This window comes from Drosophila nasuta, chromosome 3, assembly GCF_023558535.2.
Source record: "Drosophila nasuta strain 15112-1781.00 chromosome 3, ASM2355853v1, whole genome shotgun sequence".
In the NCBI taxonomy this organism is placed as follows: domain Eukaryota; kingdom Metazoa; phylum Arthropoda; class Insecta; order Diptera; family Drosophilidae; genus Drosophila; species Drosophila nasuta.
The window spans coordinates 42,844,292-42,856,777 of NC_083457.1; the positions used below are offsets into that span (position 1 = coordinate 42,844,292).

At 37.0% G+C, this 12,486-nt stretch overlaps 1 protein-coding gene across 2 annotated transcripts in view; it reads left to right on the forward strand.

Annotated features, from left to right (window-relative positions):
* The first annotated feature begins 878 nt into the window (after positions 1-878).
* The window catches only part of LOC132793053 (capon-like protein), a 55,598-nt gene continuing 43,990 nt past the window's right edge, over positions 879-12,486 (forward strand). The window contains exons 1-2 of one of the 2 annotated variants that reach the window (XM_060802654.1): positions 879-1,086; positions 8,068-8,713. In XM_060802654.1, the coding sequence (XP_060658637.1) occupies positions 8,612-8,713 (102 nt within the window). In that variant the 5' untranslated portion in view covers positions 879-1,086; positions 8,068-8,611. The remainder of the gene's footprint in view (positions 1,087-8,067; positions 8,714-12,486) is intronic. The other variant, XM_060802658.1, reaches the window with a different exon arrangement.

Sequence of the window (12,486 nt, forward strand, 5' to 3'; positions counted from 1 at the left end):
TTTATTGTGACTAGCTAAAATAAAAAATGTAATGCAGAAATTTAACTATATTCTTATTATTAATATTATTTAGGTATACAAAATTTCCATTAAATATTTAATTCGTTTTTTTTAAGTTTGTTTTATTTATTTTTGCTATTTTATGTTATACAATTTTTGTTAAAAATATATACAAAACCTTGCTTATTATCGATAAGATTTAGTGTATATTAAATATGAATAATATGAAATTTTGAATATTTCTATTTGACGTGCATTAATCCAATTTTAAGTGCAAATTCTACCGAGCTGGAGGTCAACTTCCACTTTGAATTTCGATTTGTATAACAAAAGCATAAAAACTAGTTTGATGTTTTGAATTAATTTTTGTCTTAAATTTGTTGCATTTATTATTAATGCCGTCTAGACTAAAGTTTCTCTTGTGACTCTATGCTGAATATTTGGCCAAGCTTAATAGTTACCGAAAAGTGTCGCTTAGTCATCACGCCCGTTAGCAACTCTTTCCGGCAAGTCTGTTGTTGTATTGTTTGGGATCGGAAAAAACCAAAACAGAGAAACGCCGCCAACGCGTTTTGGGCCAAGTGGCAAGCACGTGTAGTTGCCAGCCGCTGATTGGCCAGCGGCTTTCGCTTTTCGTGCGTGGCGAGAGAGTGAGAGCGAACGTAAGAGCAAAAGAGCGAACGAACGCGAAACGAAACGAAACGAACAAAGAACACAGCATGCTTGCGCTCTCTCTTAGCTCGGCAAAAGAGAGCGAAAGCATTTGCTGGGCGAAACAGGTTTTGGCATGGAACACCCTGTATGTGTTTGTGTTTGTGGTGCTGTATGAGGCATGACGACGGCCGATGCGATGCGAGTCAGAAGTCGCTTCAGTTGTTGTTCGGCGTTCATTGTGTGCAGGCGAGGCGTATACGCAACGACGCTCGACGCTTTCAAAAACGGTTTTAACGGGTTGAAACGCGCGCTCTATGAAAGCAAACAAAAAATTCACGCAATCGCATATACGGAAAATTACGCTTTTTTTTTGCATACCGGTTCCGCAAAAACCACGCATAAAATAGCCGTTAAAATTTGGATTTTAAACAGGTAGAAGAAGCAGACGAAAAAAGTTAAAGTCTCTTGCACTTGACACTCAACTCAGTTCAGTAAGAAGCCAATAAGTAAACTGTCTTTAGTAACTCAGACATCTTTAGCATATCTTTATCTCTTTGGTGATATTCTCTTTTATATAAGTGTTCTGAAGTCGCGGCGTGACCATTAGCAAAAATCCAAAACCCAAAACAAAAGTGGAAAAGTACGAAAAGAGCAAAAAAACCTTTCCCCCTCAAGCATTTCCGTTTCACACGCTCGGACGCAACAGTTGCACGCGCTAAACAGTTCGCAGATAGCTTGCGAAATTATTAAATATTCATAAAAGTCAACGTCGTTTAGCAAACAAAACAGCAAAAAGTCCCCCGCGCCCCGAAAATGGTAAAGAGAATGAAACAAATGTGGCCACAAACATAGCAACAAGTCGGCAGCGTCATTTGGTCAAGAAGCTAGAACTCAAATCCAAAACTTCGAGTTACGTCGTCTTTATTTATTAACATTCAAGCCCAAGAGTCTCGAGAAGAGCCAAAGCCAAAAAGAAAAAAATTGAAGAACGCGTTGTTAGGTTCCAGGAATTGGCAGTTAATTTTTGAAAACAGTGAAGAGAAAAAAAAAATACCGCAAAGCCAAAGGCAAAGGCAAGAAAAAAGACATGAACATCGTGTTAACCAAGTAATTTGAGCGGTACATCACAGCTAGTGCGTGTGTGTGTGTGTGTGCGAGTGTGTGAGATAACTGTGAAACTATATACGCTTAAAAAAAAAGAAAAAGAATATGCTACAATAAATGAATCGAGCGACCCACGCAAATGGCGCATAGAAATTGAAAGTTCCGCATAATTTGCAAGAAAAATCTGATTACGCGACGCGTTCTAGATACTAGCTGCAGCGCCAAGATACACTCTGAGATACTTGCAAACGGGTCGCACAAGCCATTGTATAAGCAAAAATTGTGACGGTCAGTCGAGCACTGTGTTTATTATTATTATTTTTATAAATGATGAAATGTGCCGTGTGTGTGTAGCTGCATCTAAAAGCGGGTTACCTACACTCCACGCTTTAGCCTCATTCACAAAATGCATCTGCAAGATACACATTGAAAGAGCGAGAGATATATACATATGTACTAGCCTGCAGCTGTGACTGCTTTGGAACATAATATAATCAACGCTAAACTGGCGTGCAATGACAAAATTGCTGATAACTGACCAATGGCCGATCTTTGATCATTAATTTCATTTCATTTTTCGTAGCAGCACATTTTATTTACTGCTGTTGTTGTTGTTGCTGCTGTTGTTCCCAACTAGTTTGTGGAAAAGCTTTAGCACGATTTATGCTAAGCAGTCAACAGTCGACAGAGAAACAGTAGTAACTAGTAACCTTCAAGGTTAGTATCTTTAAGATACGTTTTACGAAAGCGAAATACTATAGATGAGCGAAAAAGTCGAGCAAGAAACTTTTCTTCTTTTACTAAAGATTTATGTTTGTTTGTGTGTGCTGTATTAGCCCAAAGTATTGCAAAGTATAGCTGACTGTGTATATATCTATATATCTATAATATCTATACGTGCTGCTTGCGGGTGTGAGTGTGTGTGTGTGTGTGTGTGCGATGGAAGGGGGGCGGTTCAGAATGCTGCTCAGTCGGGGGCGCTATTTATAGGCGCGTAACACAAACGCGCCGAGAGCATGTATCTTATAGATACATTCTGGCAGGCAAAAACTTTTGCATCGACCTGCCTGCCAGCCACTCGCTCTTCCTCTTCTCCCCCCCTCCTCTGTTCTTGTTGTTGTTGTTGTTGTAGGTTGTCTGGGCTGTCTGCTCATAAATAAGCAGAAAAAGCCTCAGCGACATTGGCGAGACAAAGCCCCATTTGGCCGTCTGATCTCTCGCAGATCGCCGCAAAGGAATCCAGTTGAAAAAGGTTCTCTTTCTCTCTCTCTATCTGCACATCTCTCTCTGTCTCTCTCTCTTTGTATTTGCAGCTGGGTCTGCAACATGTTGCCTTTTTGTTAGTTTTTAGCTTTGAAATCGAAAACAAGATTGATGCCAGGCAACGTAGCAGACGCAACCTGAGGATGTGCCGCCAACAGAGCGAGATAGCAAGCGAATGTGAGCGAGAGCGAGATAGCTAGAGAGATAAGGCAGCTGGGCAAGCAGCTGGCCATAGTTGTGGATTGTTGGCATCATCTCTCGCATAGCTCATAATTGTTGTTTATATGTTTATTTGGCAGTTAAAACAACAACAAAAAGTATAATCGAAATACATGACAACAACAACAACAACAACAACAACAACAACAACAACAACAGAAACAACAGCAATCGAAACGCAGCAATTTTCGCTTTCAAGTTTTCCGCATTGCCGAAAAACATTTTCAAACGAAAACCGAAAAAATGTGCGCAATTTTTTGAAAAAATACCAAAATAAATACACAAGCTCAGAAAAACTGACTGACGACCAGTTTCGTTTTCTTCTTCTTCTTGTTTGCTGGTTGCTGGTTGCAAGTTGCAACTTGCATAATACGAACAGAAACACGACACATTGCAGCTTGTGGCAAGTGCACGTTGCAGCCACAGCAGCAGCAGCAGCAGCAACAGAGGCAATATTTTCAGTTTCGTCGATTCGCTTGATTGCTGCCTCGCAAACGTAATTACGCCAAATCAAATATCACAAAATACAAAAAAAAAACAGAAAAAGAAAAATAAAAACAAAAAACTTGAAATTGCAGCTGACTCAGGGGTGTGAGCGCAGATCATTGCAATGTAGTAGAGGGAGGGGAAAAAAGGGGGAGCTTAGCACAATGCAGCAAGAACCGGAAAGGAAGTGAGCGTGTAAGTTACCAAGACTTTGACTTCGACTTCGACTTCGACTGTGACTTGGACATCAGCTCGATGCCAACAGCGAAAACCGGTTTCAACTGGCGACTCCCCAATGCACAAGAGACCCAAGACGAAGACGGAGACAGAGACAGAGAGCTCAACGCTTCTTGGAAGCACGTCGTCGTTAGCTTTGCCAAGTCATTCACTTGCATGCGATACGAGTTTTTCCATTGTGCTGTTGTTGTTATTGTTTTTGTTGCTGCTGCGTCGACTGCAACGCGCAGGCGCAACTTTTGTTGTTGATAGTGCGGGCGAAGAACGAAACGCACTGCAAACGAAACGATACGAAACGGAAAGAAACGTATTGAAGAAACATGAAACGAAACAAGCAGCGAGCGAATGAAACGAATAGTTGGTAGCAATGTTGACGTTGACGCCGACGCTGACGTTGGCGTTGGCGTCGACGCAGCAGATAGGCGTGCATTCAAGAACTGAAATGTGCAGAGCATAATCAAAGAGAATTACAGTCACAGAAAAAGTATACGTAGAATGGAAGATATATTAAAATTAAATGGATATTTTTCTGTACAATAATGTTATAGTTGATTTTTGCAGTATTTATTTATTTCTTTATATAATTGAACTAAAAAATATCTAGACAAATTTTTTTTTGTAGAATTATGATTATTAATTTGTTTTGTTTAATGAAATTTTAACTTGAAATAAGACCTATATACAAAATTAAGCACTATATACAAAAAAATTATAGTTAAAAATTACTAGAAATAACATCTAACAGTTGAATTTGACTTATATTAAATTTGTGTAAAAATATGTCAAAATACGTAGATAAAATCAGACATTACTTTATTACTTATGATTTCATAAATCATTTAGATCATTTTTTTTTTTAAATCAAATTTAATGACAAATTTTGAGCTATTATTTATTTAAATAGTATTAATTGTGTATAGAAAAGAGTTTAAAAGAAAATTAAAATTAAGTCCTAGTATAATTCATAGATTACTTAATTGCAAAAGTGCGATTTAAATTATGAAATAAATAATTACATTAATTGTTTGGCACTTGTGCACGTATTTTATATAGTGAAAATTCAGAAACATAAGAGACTTTTATAACTATTTTAAATTTTACACAGTGATTATCAGAAAGAAGTATACATTTTCTTTGAGTGCAGCAAACACAGTGCGTAGTAGAGAAGGGACTTGAGAAAGTTCTAAACAAGTTGCGCAAAGGGAAGCAAAATGTGGGCTGGGTAACGACTAAACTCAGTGCGTCTCTCTTTCGCTCCCACACAGAACGATCTCCTCTCCCGCTCTCCTCGAATGTTCTCTATAGCAACAAGAATAAAAGAAAAACAACAACACAGCAACAGCAACAGCAACAGCGGGTGCAATGTGAGGCACTTTTCTAGCCATATACTCGTATAGTATACAATATTTTTAGTATGCCGCACAACGCATGCGCCGAGTGCTCTTTGGCTGCAAGCTCGAGGCTTGTTGGAGGTACTTGAACCTTGGTGTTGCCACAAAATGGCGGCAGCAGAAGTAGCAGCTACTACTACCATATATGATCTATGATGATTGTGGGCGATGGCAGGCATTGAACTTTTGCCAAGCACACATTGTGGGAACCCTAGACAAAGGCTTGACTTGCACTGAACTTGGACTCTGTGCAAGACTGCAGTCTCAAAGTTCAAGTTTTTCTCTCTCACTCGCTCTCATGAAAAGAGGAATGTCGTTAATTCCCTTGCTGAGAGACTGACCTCTGCCTCAGCAGTTAAGCTAAGTTAAGATTTATGTTGCGCCCCAAAAAGTGTCAACTGCCACCACCGCAACCTTAGTTTCAACCTCAGCCCAGTGGCCTGCTGGCCTCCATTCGGGTGTCAGCTGCCTGCAATTTGAACTCAATCGAAAACCAAATTGATAAGTTAATGTGCCTCGTCGCACAAAGCGAAAAGCCAAACAGAGGAGTGTGATGATAGTAGGACAGGGCAGGGACGTAGGGAGGGGCAGCCAGATGGAGACTGAGATAAGCATAATGACAAACAGACATTCGAGAATTGTTGGCATAACTTTGGTTTTTGTTTTTGGGGGCTTTTAAAGCTGCGCACAGCATTTTTTCGTATACGCGTCATATAGAATATAAAAGAGTATTATAATTAAGTGGCAATTGAAAATTGTGTTTTGCCTTTATACATTTTAGTTTCAAAAAGATTGTAAGAGAAGAAAATTGTACAATTGGATATTGTAGTTCACATATCATAAGAATATCATAATAGAACAGATTCCAAATAAGATTAAAAAGATTGTAACAAGAGTAATTTTCGATAAACTTGAAGGAGTTGGCAACTGAGATAAAATACGAGTAAGAAAGCTAAAATACAGTGTGCTCGACTGTCAGATACCCGCTAATAAAAGCAAAATAAAAAATTAAAATATACCAAATTAATTTACCACAATAGTACTAAAATATACAACCAACTACTATATTTGGTATATTGATATAGTACTACGTTTAAAATATGCCATTGATTACAATATATAACTATTCTACAATTTTTATCTAATTAAATTTTTTTAGAAATCATAAATACTATAGTTATTATTGTATGTTACCAAAAGTCGGGTATAACATCAATATTCTTTCAGGCTCAAATAGAAAAAGTCCATTTAAAATAGTTTAGCTTATAGGTAATAATAATACTAATAATAATAGGACTAGAAAATTTTTTTATTAATAGGAATTATCTTCAGTGAAGTAGTAAAAAATCTATTTTGAGTTATATATTTCGAAGTTATTCAATAAACAGTTTTTAAAGTGCTAAAATCAAGCGTATTTCTTATTCCAAAAATGAAGTAGCACGTATTTCTCAGTCAAGCAGCCTCAAATGTAGTTCTCCAACTTTTCGCCTTATGCAGATTCAATGCGAGACAAAGGCAGAAGACGCAGACAGAGACAGGGACAGAGAAAAGGGAGAGATGGAGACGCGGCGTAAAGGAGAAACGTTGTTGGGGCCTCTCGAACTCCGCTTGTTGTACTTGTCATTTACAAGCTTAAACGTCCATGACCCTTTGGCCCGACTCAGCAAGACGCAGGCGAGAGTTTGTAAAGAGAGAGAAGGAAAGAACGAGAGAGAGAGAGAGAGAGAGAGGCAGAGCAAGGCTACTGACTAAAGCAGATAGAAAACAAAAATAAAAACAAAACACAAAAAACACAAAATATGAAGCACAGCTGTTGACATAAAGTTTCAGTTTGAGTTTTGACCGAGTTCATTAAAAGCCGCCGAGAGTTGATGAAATTTGACAAAGCTCGCTCGATAGCGTAAGAGAAAAAAGAGTGCTGAGCAAAGAAGGGAGAAGTGGTTGCCAGACTAGCTCATCAATAAACAAGAATAAACAGGAATACCCAGGGTATGCATTGCTTATGTATGGGGAGTATTTGTTGACGGATGAGAAATGACAAACTAAACAAACGAAACTAATTAAATCGTTTGATATGTGTGAGGTTGTTTACCAGCCGTCGAGTAAATATTGTGCAAACTCTAAATTTATTTGCTTTACAGGGTATCAGCATTGTTTGTGGCTGCTTTCAATTAAAACGCAGACATTTCCTGCAGACCAAATAGAATGAACTGCGATTGCACACACACAACATCAACACACAAAAAAAGACAACGTGCTTTTGTCAATGTTTATAACAATAAATAATAATAAATGTAAAAGTTTGATTAACAAACTCAACGCGTTGTCGGCACGTGCGCGTAGGTGTGCCAACAACACGAAAGAGAGGGAAATAGTGGGTGCGAAAGAGACAGCCATTGATTAGCATCCGCCAAGCATGAGTATTATGATTCAAACGCAGTGAAATTAGCATGATTCCGATGAACTCTACACCTGACTGACTGAATGACTAACTGGTGAACTGACCAATTGATTGTCTGAGTCAAGTGTCGATTGGAAAAGCTTTCAAGTGACTCACTAAAATAGCAGACAATAAAAAGTCTTTGGCGTTTAGAGGCATTTGATTACAAAATATTAGCAGAGCTTATTGGTTTACTGATTTTTGCTTTTGATGTCGATGTCGATGTTGATGCTGATGTTATTCTTTTTTGCTTTGTGCTCTTCTCTTTTGCAGCTTGTACAACCGCAGCGCAAATTGGCAGTGAATGGGCAGATTTCATAATAAAACGCAAAACGGGCAAAAGAATCGCGTTCGCTTCTCTCTCAGCAACTGACGCAATTCAATTTGCCAGCAGCAACAGCCACTGAGACGACCACCACAGCTCATAAATTGAGATTAAGCAAACGCTGGAGAGCTGTAGCAACTGGTAGAAGAAAAAAAGGAGGGAAAAATAAAAAAAACCAAAACACATAACAAATCAATTAGAGCGCGCTCGACGCTCAACACAATTTGCATGAGCCAAAGCGTTCAAAGCCATCAAGAGCAGCAACTCCCGACTCACAGTGAAACCCAGAGTCAGAGTCAGAGCCAGAGCCAAGCAGAGACTCAGACTGAGACGGAGACAGAGACTCAGCAGCAGCAGCAGCAGCAGAGGGGCAACTCGAGTGGCTTTTTATGGCAATTGCGCCATCAGCTGCAGAGGCGTAGCACAAGGAAAATGAAAACAATTTCATGATACTACAAGTGGTCCGAATCGGTGCTATTGAACTATCTGAGAATGCCATCGACACCCTACGATCTGGTGCAGGATGATCAGGATCTGCGAGTGCCGCTCCACGCCGAGCAGGCCTTCTTCCACGGCATCACGTTTCAGGCCAAGGTAAGTGGCGGCAATTTCAAATAATTACCAAGTAATCAAGTCTACAGTATAATAGACGGTCAACTAAATAGATCTGCTTAACAGAAGAATACATTGTAGTCAATTGTTACACAAAGAAAAATAAAGTTGTGTATTGGCGAAATCAGAATTGAACTCAGAACTAATTGAAATTCTTCAAATCAGATTGTTTATGGAATACAAAATATTCTCAATCCATGAAGTGATAAACCAAGTGAATGAAATCTTTTGAAGTTGGATTAGTTTTTGAACTTAAGATATTTATCTTTGTAGAATTCCATTTCTTTCTTTGTATCAAAAGCCCACCATGAATACCATAGTATAGAAAACAAAAAATTTACTTTGAGCCCAATAGATAAATTCTTAAATGGAGTTAATTATCTTAAGAATATTTTAGGTTGACCATTCTTTGATTACTTTTACTTCGTATCTTTTATTTAAAATGACATTATTTTTAGGATTAGAAACAATAGTAAATCATAAAGATATTCTTAGCAATATGATAAACAATTGAAATGACTGAAATGTTGGTTCTAGAACTATTTTCTTAGATCGAAGAGCTCTCTAATTAAACATATTATTTGAGGATCTCAAAGCTCTTAAATTAAACTTTTGTATTCTATTGAACCTTACTTTTCCCACTGCGTATCAATAGCAAACATTGTTCTTCGTAACTTTTCTTTGAGAGAAGATTGTTTTATCTAATTAATGATATTTCTTTGAGATCTCAAAGTTTTCAAATGTCATTTCTTTCTCTGCGTATCAATAGCACACTTTGTTCTTCGTAACTGTGTCAAATGCATATAAAAAATACGAGTTAATCTGCTTTGCTGGATATCTTCATTAATTACCGTTTCAATCTTAAACATCAATATCAAAGTTTAGAAAACAACTTAAAGTTTTTATTTGGTTTTATTAAGCGAAACGATGAACTCGTTAAATTTGATACTACTCGTATGTTAGTTGATGTTCTGTGATAGTTAATGTTTAGTTCTTTCGACTTTTTTGCTGCTTCTGCCGAGCGCGAGAGCGCTTAATGAATTTCTTTTCATAATTAATTGGCATAATTAAAGTAAGTTGTCGAGATTAGCCATGGCAATGAGTCACTTTAGCAATTTACGAGTTGAGTTAACTTCTACAAAAAGTAAATACTCAGACGGCATACTAATTCCCCAAAATGCTTTAGCCATGCCCGTCGGCTTGTCTTTTAAGTGCTTTGAGAGGCGATTTTTGTTGCTAGGGGAATGGAGGAGAGTGAAGAACGCAGGAAAAGGTGTGGCAATATCTTCACTCTTACTCAATTGCATTTGTTTTGTGTTGTCAATTTCACAATTTCACCAGCTTTCCTGCCACAATCTCAATTGCAGTTTTTGATGTAATAAGCATATCGATAAATCGTTTCATTTTGCCTCCGGCTCTGTGTTTTGTGGTGCACATACAGCAAACATTTGCCCGAAAACAATGCAATTTGGCAGCAATTTATAAATGCAATTAAATATTTTTGCCACAGTTTGCAGCTGTTGCAATTGCTATTGAATTGCTGCTCATTGTTGACGGAAGCAATGTTTATGCATTGTACATTGTTATATAGAAAGAGTTTTCAGTTTTCAGCATTCGGCATTCGGCATTCAACGAGTTAGTCAACTGTCACAATGCCAGACTTGTTTCAACACACACGACTGTCGGTGGGGTGCAGCCTAGAGGTGGAAAATTGTAAACAAATTTTCCATTTTTTTTTTCATCTCTTTTTTTGTATCTGCTCGCATTCAATTATTCACATTTGTTTAGTTTTCAGTGTATATGCCTGCCTGCCTACCCTACACAAACTAGGCGGTGTAAAGTGGGTATGATGAACAGGAATGCTGAGAAATTTGCATATCAATTTAAAATTTCTAATACAATAGGCAAATATTTGTGCAATTTATATCATTGACTTGGACAAAGCTGTCATTAATATGTTTATTATTCCACAAAGTTGTTTATATTATAATTTGATTGACGTTGATTTCTGATTTTTGACATATTTCGTTGGCATAATTGAAGTCTTCAAATTTTAGTTGATATGTGTTTTAAAAACATTATTTCGGTTAGAGAACGAATACAAGTCCAATTTTAATATATCATAAGACACAAGTTGGCCTAATTAAAAAAAAAAAGGATAAACATATTTAATCAATAATATAATATTATGTTAATTAATATAGGCAGTTCAAACTCGCTTTAGCATTTCTCTTATTTGCTTGACTTTTGAGTTTACTTAAATTTTGATTGCATCTATTTTTATTTGTAATGCAAACATTTTATTCTGGCTAGAAAACGAAAAAAGTAATATTAAAATTAAGTAAAAACAAAGATTTATATACTTTTTATGTCATCTGTCCAATGAAGCTTAGAATCTTATTTTGATATTTAATTAGACATCATATTTGATTTGATTGAGTTACAGGCTGTAATGTCATCTTTAAATTCAGAATTTACATTTTTTGTATAATGTGATTAAGAGATTAAGATAGAAATATTAAAACGTGATAAGAAAACCTTTGCTTTTTAATGTTTCCCAATTTTAAAGAAATGAATGATTCAATCAAGGAAATTTCTGTTTTTCGCTTTAGCGTATTTGAAATTCAACTTTATTCGCATTAATATTTCATATCTTTTATAAAAAAAAATTAGCTTTTTTATTTATTTCTAAATTTAAAGATTATTATGATTTTTTACCGCATCAAGAATGAAGTAAAATTATTTAACTTCATTCGCTTAACTATTTTTTTTTCCTCTTCTTGAACAGCATATCTAGCTGTCGAGTATACTTACCTCACTTGTTTTTCTCTCTTCGTTCTCTTTAGGCTGCTTTTGTTGCTGATGTTTATTATTTTTGTGCAATGTGTGGAAATTGTTTGCGTGCCAAGCTCATATATAAAATATATATATTCTACTATATAGAGAGTGCTCATATCGGGGTTGTTATTATTATTCTTGTAGCTGTTGTTGTTGTTGTTCTTGTTGCTGTTGTTGTATTTATTGCTGCTGGTATTGTTTAATATGTTTTGGTTTGCTGAATCTCTTTGATTTGATTAGCTGGCAGAAAAGGTTGACCAACATTTCAATTGTGCGGCCAATGACACTTTGTCTGGGCTTTAGGCAATTCTCACAGGGCGCTTCAACAATTGTTGTTGTTGTTGTTTCTGGGGTGCATTGAGCTTTGACTTTGACGTTGTAGGTTGCATGAAACGTGTGTGTGTGTGTGTGTGTGTGTGTGTGTGTGTGTGTGGATGCCACAGCACTTTGTATGCAAAGCGCTTGACATTAGTCGCATCAAAGTCACTTCGTTGTCTAGCATTTTGCATAATTTCTTTTTGCTTTACGTAGGAGACATTGCACTTGGATTTGTATTCGTTGTTGCAGTTGTTGTTGTTGTTGCAATTGCTGTTGCATTGTTGAAGTTGCACAGTTGCAATTAAATGCACTCAGTTGCCAAGCCAAATTGCCGTGAAGCAGCGACAAAGCCCACGCTGCTAAAAAAACAATTTGCATTGCCAGTGGAAAACATCGAGGAATGGTTAGGGAAACGGGAAGGGGTGACAAGCATGTGTGTGTGTGTGTGTGTGTGTAGGGTCTTTGTGCCTATGCACGTGCTGTTTGTTGTTGTTTGCATGCTGTGTGTTGTGTGTTATTTGCATTTGAGAGAAACAACAATAACAACAACAACAAGTAAAGTATAAACATTTTGCACTTTTGTGTTATGCTTTTGCTTT